The sequence below is a fragment of the Coturnix japonica genome, chromosome 1 (genome assembly GCF_001577835.2).
Source record: "Coturnix japonica isolate 7356 chromosome 1, Coturnix japonica 2.1, whole genome shotgun sequence".
NCBI classification, from domain to species: domain Eukaryota; kingdom Metazoa; phylum Chordata; class Aves; order Galliformes; family Phasianidae; genus Coturnix; species Coturnix japonica.
In genome coordinates this window covers 11,352,082-11,372,250 of record NC_029516.1, presented here as the reverse complement: position 1 = coordinate 11,372,250, position 20,169 = coordinate 11,352,082, and the positions used below count along the sequence as shown (strand labels likewise).

At 45.3% G+C, this 20,169-nt stretch overlaps 1 protein-coding gene across 1 annotated transcript in view; it reads left to right on the top strand.

Annotated features, from left to right (window-relative positions):
- Window positions 1-234: 234 nt before the first annotated feature.
- The window catches only part of PTPN12 (protein tyrosine phosphatase non-receptor type 12), a 57,820-nt gene continuing 37,885 nt past the window's right edge, over window positions 235-20,169 (top strand). Inside the window, exon 1 of the mRNA XM_015882843.2 lies at window positions 235-541. Within this exon, the coding sequence (XP_015738329.1) occupies window positions 443-541 (99 nt within the window). The 5' untranslated portion in view covers window positions 235-442. The remainder of the gene's footprint in view (window positions 542-20,169) is intronic.

The window sequence follows — 20,169 nt, the reverse complement described above, 5'->3', positions numbered from 1 at the left end:
AGCCCCCCCCTCCCCCGCCTCCCGAGTGGTCCGTCCCAGCGGCAGCGCTGCGCCCTGCGGAACATCCCATCCGTGGGAAACGGGAGGGGCCGGCACCGCGGGGCGAGGCGGGGAGCGGAACGAGGGGGGCCGAGTCGGACGGTGACGGGCGTGTGGTGCAGCCAATAGGGCGGGGGCGGGGAAGGCCGGGCCGGGGGCCGCTGCGCCTGCGCGGGGGGAGGAGGAGGAGGAGGTGGGGACTTGGTCGTGTCCCTGTGGCGGCGGCGGCGCCTGGGGAGGGTCGGGCGGAGGCCGGCAGGATGCGGGGGGCGGCCGGGCGGCCGTGAGCGGAGCGAGCCGAGACAGCGGGGCGACGGGAGAGACTGCGGGGCCGAAGGGGCTCGAGGCGGAGAGCGGGCGGCAGGGGCCGGGGCTCCGCACGGCGGGGCGGCCGAGGGGCAGGATGAGCCAGGAGGAGATCCTGAGGAAATTCATCAAGCGGGTGCAGGCCATGAAGGACACGGATCACAACGGGGAGGACAACTTCGCCAGCGACTTCATGGTGAGGGGCGGCGGCGGAGCGGCGGGAGCGGGCCGGGGGTCGGGGTCGGGGCTGTGCCGCCTACCGCGGCCGGAGCGGGTGAGCCGGGCGGGCTGTGGCCGCGGGGAGGAGCCCCCGGTTTGATCCCCGGGGGGTTCGGCCTCGCTTCCCCACCCCAGGGCTGTGGCAGAAGGCAGCGGCACCCCCCGCCCCCCTTCCTTCAGCAGATAAAGGGGGCGGCGAGCTCTGTGTGTGTGTGTGTGTGTGTGTGAGGGGGGGGGGGGGGCTCAGCCTCCGCCGCGCTCCTTGTCCCCGGGGGGGGATCGCCCTCCCTCCCTCCATTGGCCGCGGTGCCGCCCGCGGAGCCGTGCCGGGTGTTCCCGCGGGGATATCCATCCTCCATCCTCCTTCCCACCCCCCGCTCCCATCCCCCACCGCCTCTGTCCCTTTCTTCCCGGCCGAGCTCGGTGTTGCCGGGTGAAGCCATGGGGAGTCTCCCCGTTCCCGGCTCGTTCTTCCCGTGCTGTTAAAGGGCTGGAGCCGATCATCTCCTCGGGCTCGAGCTGCCACGGCGGCGCTGACACTTCTCAGCATTGTTCAGACAATGCCAAAACGCGCCGTGACCCGTCGCGGAGGTGAAGCCGAGCGCCTCGTGAGCTCATCTCCGCCTGTTGTCTCTCTGTTACCCGCCGATATTCGGGGCGATCCCGCATCGCCGGCCCTTGGCAGCTGTCAGAGCCCGGCGGGAGGGGCCGCGGATGTTGCGCAAGGAGCGGGCGGTGGGAGCGCGGGGCGGAGGGCAGCGCCGGGCGGGGACCCGTGGGAAGAGGCTGGTGGGGCCGGGAAGTGAGAGGCTGTGGGAAAGGGAAAAGGGGGATGGAGGGCAGGGGATGGGATGGGATGGGATGGGGGAGCGGCCATGGGGCCGTGCCGCTGGGCTGAGCCTGGCGCAGCGTCACCGCGGAGCGATGTGAGGGTTAAAAGGCTTTGGCCGAGCCATCGTTCAGTGATAGTTGGTGTATAATCGCCGTTGGACGCGGCCCGACTCCTCGTGTTGAGCTCTTCGCTCTGCCTCGTTCACACGGGCTGGATTCGCTGTATGGAAGGGGCAGCGTAGGCTGCTCTGGGTGGCGGCCTTTCTGCTCGGCACTGTCTGCATTACAGCTGTAATCGGCTTCTGCCATCTCAAAGCTGATCGACAGCCTCATGCCTGAGCTTCCTCGCTGCGCACAGCAGCTGTGCCATCCTTTCTTCTGCGTAGTGACACCTCTGCGAAGTAGATTTTGTTTCCAACGCCGCGTTTATTTTGCTTTCACTTGAATAGCCCAACCCTGAGCTTTCTTATTGCTCGCATGGAGCACCAGGGGACAAGTACTGCTAGAAAGGAATGGTGAGAAAAAGGAGCTCCACAACCAGTTGTTAAGGTGTCTCAGGAAAAAGGTGTATTGCCTGAAATAGCGTTAAATGCCCAAAGGTGGATTACATCCGAAATATCTCTTGTGCGTTTTCTATTTCAAACTCTCGTACTTTATCTCTGCACAATGAATTACAGGAGAAGCAGGAAACCAGGATGCTGCTCCTTGGTGTGAATGCTCACGTTAGTCTCAATGTTCACCTGCGTATATCAGAGAAGATACGAGTTACTGTGCTGACAAGGATCCCAGTTACTGATTATTTTCAATCAGCTCATGCTCAGGTTGTGGTGGTTGTTGCGCTGTTGGGATTTTTCTTGTTATATTTATTCATTATTTTTGCAGTGCGGTGCTTAGGTGCTCATTGAAATGACTGAGGAGGAAAAAGGAAGAGAGCTGAAGGCTGTAAAAGGCTCCTGTAGTGTTTCCTTTAAGATTTAGCAATGATTCTGCGGGGAGGAAGAGGAAAGCGTTATTTTCTAATGTAAGCGCAGGATGTGTTGTTGCTGCAATGCAATGGCATGTTTGTAGGAAAGGAATCGCTGTTACTCATCCTTTCATTTCCAAGTCAAAATGGGATCTAAAAATAGGGATGGAGTAGTGGTGAATGCCACTGAAGGCAGTTCTTTATGTCGCATCTTTATTGCCTTTGACTGTTGACTAATGGGCTTACAGAATTACGGCTAGGACACAGTGAATGAACCAAATGTGTGTGACAGGTGGGTGCCAGCGAGTTCTGGAGGAGGTGCTGGAGATGCTGGAGCTGTGCTCAGGTAGGTTGGGTTTGGCTGGAGTCACCTGCTGGGTCTGGCTCAACGTTATTCAAAGTCCAAAGTGCAGATCAATACAGCTGCTATTCAGTGATGCCCTGGGTGTCCCTCAGAGCTGGTTCTGCTTGAAAAGGGGGAGGGCTGGCATATCTATTTGTATTTCTGCTTACAAGGTAAATTATGTTGTTCGGGCGTCAATAGCAACTTTTACTGGCGATCAGATGGGTTTAATCTTAATTGCTTTGCATTCGTAAGTAAGTAGGACTTTATTAGGAGATCTCTTGAGTGTTTTGGCTGTGTGCAGTTGGGTTTAAGTGAAGCATGAGTCTGACAGCAGTAGAGGTTATGTGCAAGCTGATGCTGATTCCTTGGCAAGACGAAGAGGGGATTGCTTCCTCTTGGTGCTTTGTGTTGTATGAATACATCCCGCTTGGCCTGGATTCTCATCTCCTGCAATGAGTGTGTCTCAAACAAGGATTGTAAGTCAAACATTCATAGTGAGAAAATGGTTCTTCTGGCTTCTACCTTTTAGGAAGACTTCAATAAATACCATTTTACTGATGTTTGTTTAGTAAGTCCAGAGCTGTTAGATTTCTTTTTCTCATATGATATTCCAAGCAGGACTGTTCTGCTGCTGTCATTTCTCTGATATAGGTTGCCATTGTAACTGCAGTATGAGTGATGGAACTGCATTTGATTGTTTGGAGATAATGCTTTACAAATGTTTTGCAGCATATCATTGTTTGACAATATTTTGGGTTATATCCCTGACTGATCTGTTCCCACAGGACACAGTGAGTGGCTGTAAGTCTCTGCTTTCTGCACTGGGTGCTATGTAGGAGACCATCACCTTTTTGGAGACAGTGGGATTGAGACAATCCTGTCAGGGATCAGCAGACTAAATCCCACTGATGATATTGCTTAATGGTTTTGAGGAGAGTTACTGGGTGCCTCCATCTGGTCTCAGGTCTTCTTACACCTCTTGTTCAAGGGAACACTGGTAGTTAATTCATACAGGTGAGCATTGCCTGCCTGTCTGCTGTTCAGTCCATCACAGCTCAGACTTCTGGGTTTGGAGATATCAAAGAACTCATTGTGCTGTTTTCTAAAGTACGAGAGGGATCTGGAATAAGTTGTTCATTTGAATTTAATAAAAAGAGTTTATTATAATTGAGGTGTCCCTCTTAATCTTCTGATCTCTTTTTTTTTTTGTGTAATTTAATTTTAGATCCTGCTCCCTCATTACATCACGAAAAAAGAGGAGGTGGGATGTTATTTACTGCTGAGGAAACTGCATCACCTCAAAAATAGCTGAGACTGCCAACAGTGGAATGACAGACAGTCCTGGCTGTTCTAAATCGCTGCTCAGGACGGCTCAGATACACAGTGAAAGTCCACGTGCTAATGATAAGAGTGCCATTGATTTTTTTTTTTTTTTCCCCTAATCCTTGTGCAATTTAATGTGCCATTAAAGAGAGGACAAATAATACATTCAGCTGTAACCATAGTACTTAGGGAACGCCCTTCTTAAAAGCTTGTATGTACGTTGATGTGCGTTTGTGTGAACTTCCCTGATTCAAATACCACTAACAGACCTCTGGGGTACCTGTGAATATAGTTGCTTTAGAAGACATGTAATAAGGAAAGTTAGCAGAGAGGGGTGAGAAGACTAAGACAAATTCTAAGCAGTATAATTACGGGTTGTTAGGAAATCCATGTAAACCGGGGGCTTTTGGGGAAGCATCAACGGTTCTGAGTGTTCGTCTTCCTGTAATTGTGACAGACAGATGTTGGCCTTGGAGAACATGCCCATAAGTTGCTGATTTGTCATACGGAACTCTGCTTTTAACGCGTGTCAATAGGTCACAGACCGCTGGGTCACGATGAAATAGACTGTGAGCCTTTCGGACATCTCAGCATCAAAAATGACTGTTCTTGTTTGTCTCCCATGTGAGGCTTTGCTTGGAGCGTTAACATATTCTTTAAGCTTTATTCCCGTTAATTGTGTTGCAGTTAATGCTGTTAATTCGATCCGGGGCGTGTGGGGGAATGGCTTGTTTCCTTGTGAGCAGTGGTGAGTCGTGCACACCATTCACAGAGCTGCTCTGCTGTGCAGTGCTTCTGCTTGGAGCTGTATGACTGTCATACACTCAGCGTCAGGGGCTTCTGGAATTTTGGGACCTGCTCTTCTGGAAACATTACATGAAATACAACGTTCTGTGAATGCCATGAAGCTGAAAGCTTTGTCCTCTTGTGAGTGCTTCTCCTGTTGTTTCAAAGATGCCATTCTGAGCTCTTGTGTAGGAGTGGCTGAATACAACCACCGAGCTCCTATAGACACTCTGGGATATAAGAGCTTACAAACTACAACTGCAGTAGTTCTTTCCAGCAAATGAAACTAGAACAGCTCAGTTGGGCGATGCTCTGGGTTTTATCAGAGGGCTTGTGTGGTAATAAGTTGTTCGTTCAGTCTCTTAAGGCAGCAGCGTGTGAGTCTCCTGTTTTATGTACTGAGGGTTTGTGTACAGCCTTTGAATACTGAAGTAATGTCCAGGAGGAATACATGGTAGTCTCATCATTGCACTTTGTGGCATGCAACGTGCACCCCAGATAATTCAAATGGCATGTCAGGTACTGAGCTTTTATTTGGATCTCAAGCCTACGGTGCCTTTTGGTGTAAGTACGTATGCATGGATACATACTATCTAAGCAGATGCTGAGAGAGATGGATGTCTGAGATCACCATAGATCATCTGCACTACATCCTAATCTAGAGCTCTACATAGCCCCGTATGTACACATCTATATGTATTAGTGCATGTCTGTGTATTTCTGCATGTGTGTGAGTGCTGTAGAAACAGTTCCTTGTTTTGAGGTGTACACAACTTACCTTAAAACTATGATATGTTCAGGGTAGTTTTTCTGTGTAGAATTGCTGCTAAATAGGAGTTGGCAGCTCTGCAGCTGAGGAAAGTTTAATCAGAATACCTGCTTGTCTAACACATTTGTTAATAGTGAGTGCAACAAAAGTCCCACACTTTTAGAATTAAACTCAAAGCCATAAATGTGTAGTAAATAGGAATTGTTTCATTTTCTTCACTGCTGCTATTTAAAACTTGTGGGTTGTGTGCTAAGGAACTCGTGGTGCTGCAGTTGTGCTGTAATACGTTTGGTACGTAGGAAGCTTTGGCCCACATTGAATAGCAATGCATTTGTTAGTGCTGGGAGCAGCACCACGGGTACATGTGGTAGAACTGAAAGCAGAAGATAGATGACAATTTTCTTCTTTATTTTTCTGAAACAGTTCATTTATGGAGAGGCATTAAAGGTCTGTTGTGGAACCGAGTGGAGCATAAATTGAGTAAAGCAAAAGCTCTTGGTGCTTTTGGGAAGTGCAGGATTTTCTTTAAGTGAAGCGTGGATGTTCAGTTCTAGTTCCGCTAAATAGCAGGAGGATGTTGCAGAGAGGTTTAGCTCCTGGTTCTCCTGCTTCATCTGATTAAAAACTTGGCAGTATAAACTCATCTCATGAGCAAACATCAGATTTGGTCAGAGTATATTCCTGGAAGGGGAGCGCTGTGGGGCTTTGGATCCAGAACTGGGAGTCGTGGGCTGTGGCTGCACTGTTGGGTGTCTGTCTCAAATCCTGCACCTCCCAGGCACCGTGTGCTGCTCTGGCCCAGCGCCACTGAGACAGTGCAGGAGATAATGAGAAGCTGTGCCAGGGAAGCAAGTTCCTCAAAAGGTAAGAAGGGAGAGAGGGCAGTGATGGACCACTGTGCTGAGTTGGGAGCCATTGTTTTAAAGTCTTTGAGTAGTGATATCAGAATGATTATGTCATGTAAGAGTTGGATAGGAAAGTTACAGCTTGTATCTCAGAGGGCCTCTTCTGGCTTCCCTTCTGCCACCAGCTTTAGCTGTCTTAGGAGTTACATTCTAAAAAAGATAATATGGAAAGAGACCCCTGAAGATACTAAATAAGAGGTATAAATGCATGACCTAGTTTGGTTGACCCAATTTTTCTGTCTTGCTACAGATGTGGATATTTTCATTTCTTAGGAAGTTGATAATCAATGTGTGGGGACGCTTATAAGCAATGTTGCTGTAACAGAATTGTATTTTGAAAGAAAACTTTGGAAGAATTGACTGAGCAGCTTAAAAAACAAGTAAAAAAGAGGCAAGATGATGTGGCTACTGACCCCAGTGAGGAAAAACAGCTATTGTAAGAGGTTGGAAGCTATGAATGATGTTCTCTCATGGACAGAGAGGTCCGTGAGATCAAAAGAGCAGAAGCAAATAAAGATAAGTTTCATTCATTAGGATTTTTAGAAGGAAGCATCAGCAGTTCTGAAGGAAATTCTGCCATTATGCTCCTGCCAGTTGTTTTATTTATTTTACTTCTGAACTCCCTTAATCTAGTAAAAGCAATCAAATTGGCAAGTGTTATTAATGTGCCATGGGCAACTGAATGAGTAGAGTGAAAGTAGTAAGTGCTGTGTATGCATTAGTTGTCTTGTTCAGTTTTTAGGTCTCTATCACAGACTTCCTTACACAGTTGTTAAGTGATCATATGCTTATCCATGTAATTTAGATTGCCCTCTCTTTTAGGGGAAGGGCTATTCCCTTCCTTCTGTGTATGTTGAGGGCAGGCCTTAGGTCTTAAACGTTACTGAAATGTATTAGTTTTAAGCAGGTAGTCTCAGTGTTATCAGTTTCGATGTCTAAAGTGGCGGACTGGAAAACATCAGTCTCCCGAGGGGTAATTAACTTAGTTAAAGCCATACTTCTTTAAAGAACATATGCGCTACTTTCATCTCTTATTTAGTTACAATTCTGAACTTGTAAATTTTAAACAAACTTGTCTTTCATTAACTTCCTCCTTATGCAGTCGTGTAAGTTCTGGCTGGTTTTGTTTATTTTTCCAAGGTCAGTGCTCAGTGCTGTTCTCTCAGTTTTCCATCTTGCCGCATTCGTGTAGCGAGTCTGTCTTATTGCCTTGTCATCCTTACTGGCTCATGAGGATGACATCTGCTTTTTGTTTTTATCTAAAAACACACAGATGTTTTGTACCCTTTGTGATCGCAGGAAGAGCAGCTTCTGCATGGATCAGTGAGATTAAGAGCAGTGCTTATTTTGGTTCTGGAGAGGTACTGACCGTCTCTCCGTTGTGCAGCAGGACTGCAACAGGAACAAGTGGCTGAAACTTCTTATTTTAGACAAAGCTAAGCAAGGAGAGTCAATGTGAAGCTGAAAAATGAAGTGGCACGTGACTTGACATGGCCTATTCTTTGTACTTTTGTTGAGGATGGGCTGTGAGCAGTGATAGCAGAGATGTGCTATGTGTCTTATCTGCTGCTGGGTGAATAGTGTGGATGAAAAATCAATTTCTTCTGCTGAGCTGGGGAGCTGCAGCTGTAGGTTCTGGTCCCTGCAGGTTTGGCTGCACTTCGGAGCCCAGTAGGAGTGGTTCAAAGCCGCTCACCACCTCTGAGAGCTTTGGGGGGGCTTGTTGGGCTGGAATAACGAACTTCTTCCATTGTTTGGTTGCTTTTTTTTTTAATAGCTGTTGCCTTTCATTTATGTTAGTCTGGCTTAATTCTTACCAGATACTTCCTCTGATGGTACATGATAGACACAGCTGTGTGGGTTCCCATTTTGGAGGATGTTACGTGGCTTTCCTGTCCATAAGTGCTCAAGGGACTCAGCAGTGTATATTATACATCATGCTGAAGTGACTGATTGCTATGGGAGCTGTGCAGCTCCTGAGAAGCATGAATGGACTTCCACTCTGTCCTAAACATTTCGCTTCTCGTTGGACTGTATTTGACTTTCTAATGTATAACCCTGTGATGGAATAGTGTCTTTCCCCCAAGGCGCTTGGTGTCCTGGTAGCATGTGTGGCACTTGCATGTAGCATCCTACTTGTACAGATGTTCTTAGGTTCGTTGCCCACTGTTTGCACGGCCTTACTGAGCGGAACTGAATAATTAACAGAACCAGCTCAACAGACAAACCCAAGTGATGGGCACAGGGTGCTGCACTTTGATGGGGGACATCTGGGGGTTATAAGGTGATGACAGGCTGCTGCGTTGGGAAATATATTAGGGTTTGCATTTCTGCAGTGCTCAGCTTCTTTTTACTGCCTTTCTGTGTGTAGAAATCAATTTTAAAGCTTTTATTTTCTACTTCAGTCTTTATCTTCCTGTGTGGAAAACAGAATTGCGAGTTGTAGCTGTGCTTTCTTCGTTAGTTACTGCCTCCTACCTCTCATATATTCTGATCTTTTTAGCAAGTAGGTAATTGTTAATTGAAATGAATACAGCTGTCCAGAAGGAGTACTCAGTGGGATCATTTAATTCAAAAGAAAGCTGGAAAATGAAAACCTATTCCGGAGGGAAGGATCTATGTAGGTTAGCTTATCTGCTTCAAGAAGCTGGGAATTCCTGCAGAAATGAATTCATTATAAACTGCCTCCAGGGCAGCACCCCTATTGCACAGACTGCGAAAGGAAGGAAATAATCTCTTAGATACGGTGAGCCTCCCCAGATCACTGACTGTTTTGTCATTTGCCTTTTCTCTGAGACTTCCATTTTTAGCAGTGCAACAACCAACAACGTACCTTTGTGTGTTACTTTTTTGATGACCAAGCTAAGGTGTAAAACTAATTTTGTTTCCTGTGAGGTAGCATCAACATAACCGTGTGGTAACGGTAATGGAGAAGAATGACTGTTTTTAGGCACATGGAAGGGTCTTGTGAAGTGCTTTAGGCACTCACTGGAGTTGATTGTTCATGAAGAAATGGTCTTTTTTTTTTATGGACACTGTACTTTTCTGTTCCTTCCAGTTCATGCAGTGTAGGCCCAGAAGGGAAATGTTACTTGGTGCAGTGTGTTTTCCAAACTCAGTGCTCAGGGTACGTTGTCCTTAAGCTGGACAAAAGTTGCTCACAAATCTGCATTCTCAACGTTTTTATATTTTCCTTTACTAATGGAGGAAGTTTTTCAAAGGCTCTTCCACAGAATTACCATAAAATTGCCCTGCTGTTCCAGAGAAACATTGCACCGGTTGCTTCTTAAACTGGTGCCAGATACTTTTTAAACATTTTAATTAAGATGATGAAATTTAACCTTTAAATGATCTTTTAAAACTTACTTACAGTGAAAGAGCAGCCTGCAAGTTGCTTAGAACTTCAACTTGCTGTTTTTCTATCTGGAAAGAACAGATAGAAACCTGAACACATCAAACTATGGCTGAGAGAAGCCTACCTACTTATATATACCTACCTATATATATATATATATATTTACTGATTTAATGAATCTGTAGCCTGTAAATAAATGATTTGAATCAAGAGACCATTAACAGTGTCATTTATAGGCTGCCATTTCCTAAAGGGAAATATTTAATGCCAATATTGCTCACTAGTTGCAGTGGTGGTGAGTTCCACTACAGAGCGCCCTGAAAGAGAGCAGTGTACATTATTAAACATGATGGTGCTTTTGGTGCAAAGCTGTAGCAGCACTTAAAAAAGCACTGTGCTGTTTAAATGGGTGATTGTGTGAAAATGAAGCCAGCATCCTGTTTGTACAGTCTTATAGCATACATAATAGGCTTCCCTTCCTGTATTCATAGAAAAAATGTTCCGTGTCTGGTAAGGTAAGGCTGTGTGACCATCCAGTGAAAAATGTGCGTGAATTAAAGAAAGTTTTGGTGATTATTGTGTTTTTAGCTCATAGAGGTGAAGAGAACTTCCAGAGGTTGAATGTACATCAAGCCAGGATGTGCTTGGGATTGAGGAAAAATAGTAGGCTAGTAAAAAAGACAGTTCAGTCAGGGATATAACGTAGTGATGAACTGGTGTATTTCAGAGATACCGATGGTACTTTGGAGTTAAATAGGAACATGGATTTAGTCTGGTAGGAGGATCTTGTAGGGCACGTCAGCACCCACTGGAGCTAGTTTGAGAAAGCAGATGCAGAAGTGAGATCCTCCTATTCTCCCTTTTCATTGCTGAGTCCTTCAGGTGTTGTGGGCTCAGTGAAGTAGTTGCTGCTTAAAAATCTCCAGAACCGGGTCCCGAAGTGGTGAGTTCACTGGATATTGCTCACTGTGTATTTTCCAGCTGCTGTTCCTTGCAGCCTGTTCCAAGAGGAGCGACAGTCACAGAATAGACAATATTTACTTTAAAGGCCTCTGATTTTATTTTTTTTTCCTTTCCCTGTTAACATAACAGATTCCTGCTCGCGTGGTTCTGGAATTTAATGTTGACAGGCAGCAACTGAAAACATGAAACCCTCTCTTCATAGGAATTCATCTTGCTGCTTTTATATCCTTGCACTGAAGATTTGTTTGGAGAGATCACAACTCTTCGCTTCCTGTGTTAGGTCAGCTTAATGTGTATACAAGTGTCATACTGAGTGGAAAGTATAGCAAACCTTTAAGCTTGTGAACTGGGCCTGAGAATGCATCCAGAAGGAGCTGTGTGTGTGGGGGGACCTTCAATGCGAGGTGTGTGTGTTCAAGTAAGTGTCCTGCAGAAATCTCCCCCAGCACTTTGCAAGCTAGAAGAACCTCATGTGCCTGTGGGCTTCCTCCTGCACTCGTCTGTTGCTGTCTCTTGATTGGTCTTGAAGTTGTTGGATCTGTCTTCTGAGCGCTGCATAAACACTGCAGCCTTTAGGAATTCTCCATTTGTCAGCTAGTAGTTGAATTATCCCCCTCGAGTGTGTAGTTTTCCACTGGGCTTAGTACTTGTTTCAGATCTTATGCAAATTGCAACATGTGTATTTGATTGAGCACATATCAACAGCGATCCGTTTTGGATGTTTTATTTCCAGTCTGCTTCTGAATGCTTCTTTTTTTTCTTCCCTTTTTACTACTATTCTCCTTAACGCTTCTGGAATGGTTTCCTTGTTTTTAAACCATCAGCTTTTACTCCTTTGGGAATGCTGATGACACTGTGCTGAGCGGAAGGAGGAAGTGGAAAATTATGTGGACAATGTGTCCGTCGTCATCTTTATATTTCCATAGTTGGGAAACTTCAGAACAAGCATTAGGTTTATACAAATTATTATGGATCGAACGAACTGGAGGCAGGTGATTGTAGTGTAGTTTGGTACTTTTTAAGCCTTCCTTGATTGGCATTGGAATTAGTCTTGGTAAGAATCATCATGAGTGCTGCTCCTTACAAACTGCCACATTCATTTCACTAGGATTAATGTTCCAGGATAAGTATTGGGCCAGTTAATATTGCTTACGAATCTGTCTCTGCAAACAGAGTAAATGCAGTCTCAAACCATAGAACTATGGAATGGTTTGGGTTGGAAGAGACCTTTAAGATGATGCAGTTCCAACCCTCTGCTATAGGGAGGGACACCTCCCTCTAGACCAGGTTGCTCAAAGCCCCATCCAGCCTGGCTTTGAATGCTTCCCCTTGATGCTTATTACAGAGGTTCCTGGAGATCAAAGACCTACTTTGAGGACCTTGGAATATGTTAAGTCCTGACAACTGCAAGGATGCAGTCAATACAGAGAGAACAGCAGTGCAGTTTGCACTGGGATCGTGATGCAGTTTGGAACATAGTGCTTCCTTGGCCATACTTGGCCTTTCTCTCATGAGATTCCATTCCCTATAATGTGTGCCATTAGGGATAGGGATAGGATCCTATAATGTGTGCCAGAGGAGACACCTGTGTCCTGATGAGACAGTGTGGTACTTCAGTGCACCTACCAATGGATTCTCATTGGCTGTAGAGTGTATCTGTAGTTTGCATTTTAAAGTCAGAAGGCAGTAATGCTGCATGGCTCATCCTATTACTTGTCATGCCCTTGCTGTCTCTTAAGGACAAATGTGTATTCCTGTCTGGACTCATTAGCATTCACAGCCATTCTTGTTGCTCACTGGAATACTGATGTGCAATGCTAGAAACAGAGTGAGGGGAAGAAGCCTTCAAGGGGAGGCATCACGCAGGGATTAAAGGTGCCAAAGCTTTAAGAAAATTCCTACAAGTGAAACTAAAGCAGGTTGTCACTCTGAAGAGCAATGACCAGTGGTTTCCAACCTGCTTTTCCATTACCTTAAAGTGTAGTTAAGCGTCCATTCTCTAATTTGAAAGCTGCGAGCTTGGTAAGGTGCTATAAGCTATAACCGTTCTTGAGGGAGGTGAAAAACTGTTTTGGTGGAGAATAAGCAGTGAGCAGTTTCAGGAGGAAGATGCTCAGAAGCAGGAGGTTCCCTGGGGGGTGACACAGCGTTGCAGTGAGCTCGGCCAGGAGGGTGTGTGCAGGTTAACGAGGTTAACGGGCTGCCATCCCTCTGGCTGCGGGGAGGGCACGGCGTGCAACGCTGAGTGAAAGAGGCAGCGAAAATGAACGAGCTCTGTTTATGCCAGGAATTGTCACCAGGATTTTACCATCGAATAAGGCACAGCTCCGGTTTCTGCAGACACTGAGCTTTGTAATGCTAATCTCCCCCGTGTCTCTTCTGATTTGTTGGCAGTCAGAGTTGCTCACCAAGACACCTTGTTAATTCTGTCTTTGTCTTCTGTTTCTCCTGTACCAGAATGTGAATTTTACCTCATCTGTAGCACAGTCTCAGAATTTATTGAAGTGTGTCTGTAAACAGGGAAGAGCCATTTAGCACTGAGCAACTTTCCTGTTCCTAGATGGGCAATTGTGGGCTGCAGCCAGTGTCAGTAATGAGTTACTGTAAAGACAGCCTTGGGTCTGATATGGGGAAGGAATTGCAATAAAGGAGATTAGTGGCTTTGGAAAAAGAAGATGAAAGAAAAGAGAAGTGAAAGAAAAGTCTAAGAAAATGTTTAAATTGTCTGGGATGACTGTGAAGTGATTGATATGAAAACAATAAATTGATTGTGTAAGAAGCTGTTGTCACTTGTGTTAACTGTTCCTTCCCAGACAGGAAAAGCAGTCAGACGCTCTTTGTCTGCAGCTGATGGGGATGGAGCTCCATCCTAATGGCAGTTCATTGATTGCACAAAGGGGCTGGCAGTCTTGAAGAAGCTGCGTGGCTCATTCCAAGCTTTAACACCTCCAGAACTGCTGTAGTAGGATATTCCTCTGTCCACGTTTTAGAATCATGTTGATCATCAAAAACTGTTCTTCCCTGGGTTCCATGCATTACCTCCCCTACTGTTACCAAGGAGAAATGTGGATGAGTGCAGGTTGTTCACTTCCAGCTGTAGCCAGAGAAAACGTGGCCTAAGTCTGAACTGAGCCATAAGAATTGCACACAAAATACTCTCTTTTAGGTGTTACAGCTGTGATTTGCCTTTGAAATGTGAAGGCCTAGAATCTACTTTTGCTGTCTTGTGTCTTTGTTAATGTCCAAAGAAACTGAAGGGTTGTATCAAATCCCATTAATCCATTAGCATTTGTGATCCACAGGGTTTTCATAGCATCGAAATATTTAATACGGAATTATTAATTCAAATTTACTAATTATTGAACCAGAAAGGAAATAGATGCAGGTTAAGCATAAATAAAACTTGTAGGAAATGTTGCTGGAGTTGGGGCGTGGTTGGGATGCTCTCCTTATTGCTGTTGCTTTCATGGGCCACTTGTTCATTTAAATTATCAAAATAATTAACTTTGGACAAAGACAGAACAGCAAGCAGAGTATTTTTGTCACATGTATGTGCACAAGGGAAGAAAAACTTAACATTATTTCCTTACTGAGCACAGTTGAGTGGTTTCTTTGGATTCTCAGCCAGTTTCACAGAGCTGAAGATTCCTTTTCATATTGGTGTTCTTCTGGGCTCACATACAGTCCATATGAGTACTTAGGGTTAGTGCAAACTCATAGGAGCACTCATTCACCTGTCTCTTCCTGCAGCAGGTACATGTGTCTGAACTTTGACTTCAGTTCTCTCCCTCTGTAAGTGTGGTGTTTCTATGTCTATGTTTCTTTCTTTCTGTCTTTCGTCCAGAAGTGTTTTGTGTGCTGGTTTAAGTTTTATTAACAGGGTTTGGAAGCAGAAGTGTCTTTGTCTTTCAGCCTTTTTATCACCAATTCTCAGTGCCTTAATATCTGTTGATATGTGCTGTACGTTTCCTCCATTGTGTTCTCTGGAGCAGCTCACGATCTTCAGACTTTCCTCATAGTCCTAGTGTTTGGAAGGGACCATTGGAGATATCTAGTCCAGCTCTAGTCTCAGCAGGATCCTGAGATAGGTCGCACAGGAAAATGTCCAGGTGGGTTTTGAATATCTCCATGGAAGAGGATTGCACAGCCTCTCTGATCAGTGTGTTTCATTGCTCTGACATCCTCTCAGCCAAGAAGTTTTTCATTACGTTTGTATGGATCTTAATGTGTTGCAGATTTTGCCTGTTGCATTGTGTTCTGTTACCGCACATCACTGAGAAGAGCCTGTCCTCATCCACTTGTCTCCTGCCCTTTAGCTACTTATAAGCACCGATGAGATCTATCCCTACCCATAGCCTTCTCTTCTCTAGGCTGAACAGCCCCAGGTCTCAGCCTCACCAGGACAGGGTGGAGGTGGAGGATCACCTCCATTGACCTGCTGGCCATGCTCCTTCATGTGCATCCCAGGACAACAGAACCCTTGCAGAATTGCTCTTTGAAACTACTTAACACAGTACCTCAGCACACATAGCTGTGTCAGGGAACAGGTATGTTCTTTGGAAAGCAATGATTTTGAGTCTGTCTCGATGGTTTTGAGACTTAGGTTGTGCAGCGAGGAGCTCTGCAGAGACAATTCTCAGTAATTCTAAGTTAATGGTTCCATTTCAGTGTGCACTATTTCAATAATCCAATTGAGTTGATAGAACAAAACTGGTTTGTAGGAGTAAGTGCTTATTTGGCTGAACCTTGGGACCAGGGCTGTGTCAGTGTTCTGTGTCTGACAGCCACAAATATTACTTTTGCTGCTGGTGCTTCTGTGGGGGCACAGTTCACCATAGGGGATGCTTTGTAAGGATTTTCTCCTTAACAGTTGAGCCGATGAGCAGGAACTGTAGGTTGCCTTCTTTTCGTTGGCTTCCAGTGTTTCCTCTGCCCAAGAGGACACTGACATCTAGTGGATGGGTTCCATATGCACGGTGCAAGCTGACTGCTGTTCTGTGGCTATCTGTTCTGTTAGGCTCTTGCCTAGATTATGCTTTTGTTCAGATCTTTAGGGTTTTTCTCAAAGGGGAATTAAAAACAAACAAAAAACAACGAGAAAGCAACCTGGCCAATGTCAGATAATTTCTTTTGGGGCTTGAGATTTAGGGGTTGCACTGTCATACCAGTTGTTGCTTGTTGGGAGCGTTTTGTTCAGCCCTGTTGAGTGCATGTAGGTGTTTGTAATGCAGTGATTTTAGACACTGAGTTCCTCATTCATCCTCCCAGTCTATGAAGAGCAGCTGTTACCTGCACTGCGAGGAGAGGCAGATGGGACAGTTTTTTCACCTCTGAGACAAAGAGTCCCTCTGAGCTGCCTTCAGGTCAGGTCCTCTCCTTTCGATGAAGCTCAAGGCCTAATGACACGCAGTAGTAGTTCTCTGCAGCTTGTCCCATGCATCTGGTGGCTCAATTGGGAACTGAGTGGCAGGACAAGTTTTAGCAGAAGCACATTTTCTCCTGAAACGTTCCTAAGCATTTAGGAAGCTTTCATTTTAATGTTAATATTGCTTAAAGATAAAAACAAAATACTTCAGGTAAATTAATGAGATCCAACTTTAACAAAGGAAATAAACGCTGCTTGACAATGGATAGTTCAGTGTCCAGGTGTGATACCTTGTGCTGCTATTGAGCCATTGTCTGTGAGCAGTTGGCCCTTCTGCTGTGGGTTATTGTTTCACCTCGGGGGGTTTAAGTCATTCTGCACAAGCTTTCTAGCTTTGTCATCAAAAAGTCTATTAGCATCGTCTGCTATTAGTGATAAGTCATTCATGAAGCTGTGTGACAGGACTAACACAGAGCTGTGTGTGTTGTAGTTTTGTGATTATTATTATTTTGTTGTAAAGAAGCTCTGCTGGTGAAATCATTTCCATCAAACGATTAGTTTGGGGTTTTTTCCAGTGTTTCTCTTCTTAAAAACAGGCTGAAGAGCCCCTGGTCTTGCCTGAATCCTTATGAAAATTCACACGCTCTCTTTGCAGTTGGCACCGAGTCAAATACTTTGGAGCTCAGATGAGAACAGCTTCCTTTCCCAAGAAAGGAAATGGGCTCTTCTTGCTGTGTCACTTACTCCAGAGTTGAGAACTGCAGATAAGAATCTTGAGGTTAGATCTGAAAATATTCCTGTACGTTTCTGAAATTCCTGAAAGTAAACCTGGCATCCCGAACCTGCCTGTGCTGAATGAAGTTGTTTGTATCCCAGATAGAGGCTTTGGCTGTTATTTACCAAACAGGTGATCTTGTTCTACCTTCTGGATTGTAAACACGCAGCTCTGGAAAGCAATAACAATTGAGGTTTACTTGAAAAACACGATCGGCACCTTGACTGACAGGGCACTTGTTTGAACCGTGTTCGTTTTACTTGTTGCCTTGAGAAGCTTTATTTTTTTTGAAACTTGGTTCTTAGAAGGGCAGTGTTTGACAAAGGAGTGGTGTAAGAGGCCGCCTGCAGCTTATGGGTATTGGGGGGGGGGCTTGTAGAACTCTTTGCAATGGGGTGTATGCCTCGTGTGGGGTCTGCAACACAGAAGAATTTCTGAGGTATCCTATTAATTATATTATAGTAAAGGCAACCTGCAAATTCTTTAACTTTGGACTTGCATTTATATAGGGCAATATAATATAAAATCATTGACTCATTATGCAGTTGTTTTTCTACTCGAGGTTGCTGCTCTGCTTTCGTCTGAGTAGTTTCTTTATGGCTTTCTGCTCTGAGAATGGCGTTGGCTCCTAAACACCCTGTTCTTTCTGCATAGTCTGGTGGAAAAGTGAGCTTTTTCCAGCAGATAGGGATGGAGTTCTTAACCAGAAATGGGAAGGTACAACAGATATCCACAACTAGGATGCAAAGTTTCTTTGCCTATCGGTAAGTGCCGTGGTAGTGATTAGCTATAGCAGTTGTGGTTGAAGTCTTAGTACAAGTTTGTATCTTTAATGAAACTACTTCTTTCTGGCTCTTAAAATGCTATTGAACTCCGTCATAAATGGTCTCTTTATAAGTCGCACATTCCTTGGCTTCCAAACACAGCCTTGAAGAAGGGGTGAAAATAGTTCTAAGCGTGTTTTCTGCAGTTAATAGAAATGTATTTTCTACTTGCTTTTCATGCCAACTACAGACTTAAGTAAACTCAGCTGTAATATATATGTTACTGTATGGATGTGCTGATGTTGGAAGGGTGGTTCTGTGCTTAAGTCTGGGAATGTTATTGAGTTAGTTTGTTTTTTTTGGGGGGGGGGGAGGAAGGAAACAGTCCTTAAAACCTTGTGGCTGCTATACTTGCCAATTGCAAACTAACCTAACTAGTGAAAGGTATCCTTATCTTGCCTGCTGAGTAATAGGGCTTCTAAAGAACTTCCAAAGGACTCAGCAGATGGTGTATTTTTGTATAAGTTCAAGCCTGTTTCTGGGAAAAAGAGAAATTAATTGTTAGACTTCTGGTGAGAGAGGAAGCCAATGCCCTTTTATTGCTCGCGTATCTAACGTCAGCGTGTTTCACACTGAGCTCATGTCATCACATAGTAATTCGTCTGTGATTGAAGTTGAGTCACAGTTACTGAAGAATGTCACATAAATAAAAGGAGTAGCAAGCTTGAGTTCAACAGATGTTTCAGGAAGGTAATTTGGCCCTCAAGCTGGATTGTAGTTGCAATGCTTCTTGAGCGTTTACAGCTATGCTTTATACTGGAGGGTTTGTTAGGCTCTGGCTTTTCAGGATCGAGTTGTTCTCAGTGAGTTGCTGGGCAGTGCCTGTCTCAGCTCCATGGGCAAGAAGCAGCTGATAAGAGCCATAACAACCACAGCTGACTGTGCTGCAGGGGCAAGTGGGGACAGGATGTAATACAGCTCAGCAGCGTGGTAAAGGCAGTTTGCAGTTGGAGACTGACTCTTATGTGAACCCTGTCCAAATATTTGACTGAAGATCTTTGGAATTTGATGCCTCATTCTGCATACAGTGAAGCCAACAGCAAGGGAGTGGTAAAGGATGTTGGGAAGAAGTTTTAACAGCAAGCGGTTGTTTAGCCGTGTTAATTCTCCCTGAAAAAGTTCACAAACTAAATGTTCTCCAAAGAAGGAGGTTCAGGTGATACCTACTTAGTTCCTAAAGCTTCTAATTTGTCTGGGCTGTACTGTATTTTTATTGTCTGTTAGAGCTCCTGCTTGCGGTGCTTTTTGCAGTTTGGGGATGTAATGTGCAGTAAGGCAGAAACACTGAAATGAAGGAGCTGTGGAGTTGCTGCCAGTGGTGACCTGTGGAGTTGCTTAGCCAAGTGGTTACTGGCCTGTGCCTCTTTGTACAGTGCCTGAGCTGGAGTGAAGCCTGCTGCCTTTGGGGTGTTCTTTGTGGAGAAAGTCTGAAGTCAGGCTTAGGCGCTTCCTTCTATGCTTCCATGGCTTGTTTGTGGTAATGCTGCTACTCTGGCATCTGTTTTTATTCCATCGTACCCATCAGGTTTAGACTTCCCCATCAAACTTTAAGCGTGATGTGAGAGAAGTAGGTGGGACAAGTCTCTGCTTTGATTTCTGTTTCTGCTGAAGGGCACGTTCCTTAGAAGTGGTCACACAATTCATGTTTGATGCTGACAGTGTCAGCATCATGTTCAGGACTGTCAGTATTAGACTTCATTAGACTTCAGAGCTAGGTCTGTCTGGGTGCTGCTCTGTGCTGTGCTCTCCTCTCCTGGTTGAGGGAAGAAAAAAGGGAGGCATTGAAGACAATGCTTACCTCTGCTTATAGTCACTTTGGGGGTTAGAAATGAGCAAAACTGCTCCACCTCTGCTGTAGGAGTGGAAAGCACACCCCACTTCTCTGAGGTTTGCTTTGGGCCCAGCTTCTCAGCAGACCCTCCTCTCTGTTGGTGCTGCGTTCTTCTCTTTGCTGTTGGTGACTGAGATGAGGACATTGTTGAAACTGCTGTATAAATCTGTGTATTTATGGGTACGTCTCTGCTTAATGCCAGTGAAACCACTTGCAGTTACGTCGTATGAACAGCTGAAATCACTGGGACCATAACAAGACTGAGCTCTTGGTTCTGGATGCCATACAGCAAGATACTTGCATTATGATTCAGGGTTTTGGGTACATTCCCAGCTGACCTGTGGTTGTGCTGCTGAATCCTGCAGTGGTTCTGAGGGCTCTGTAAATGCCTTTGCTGAGTGCTCATGCAGATGACATCTTGCAGAACAGCTACAATAAGCAGCCTGTCCTGCTTCCCCCCCCCCATAGTGTGCCTGAACCTTTTCTGTAGGAAGCTGCTGAAGGTGGGAGAGTTATTTCTTTTTGTACCCTTGTTGTGCTGTGGTACAGGGCTTCCTGCTGCTGAGGA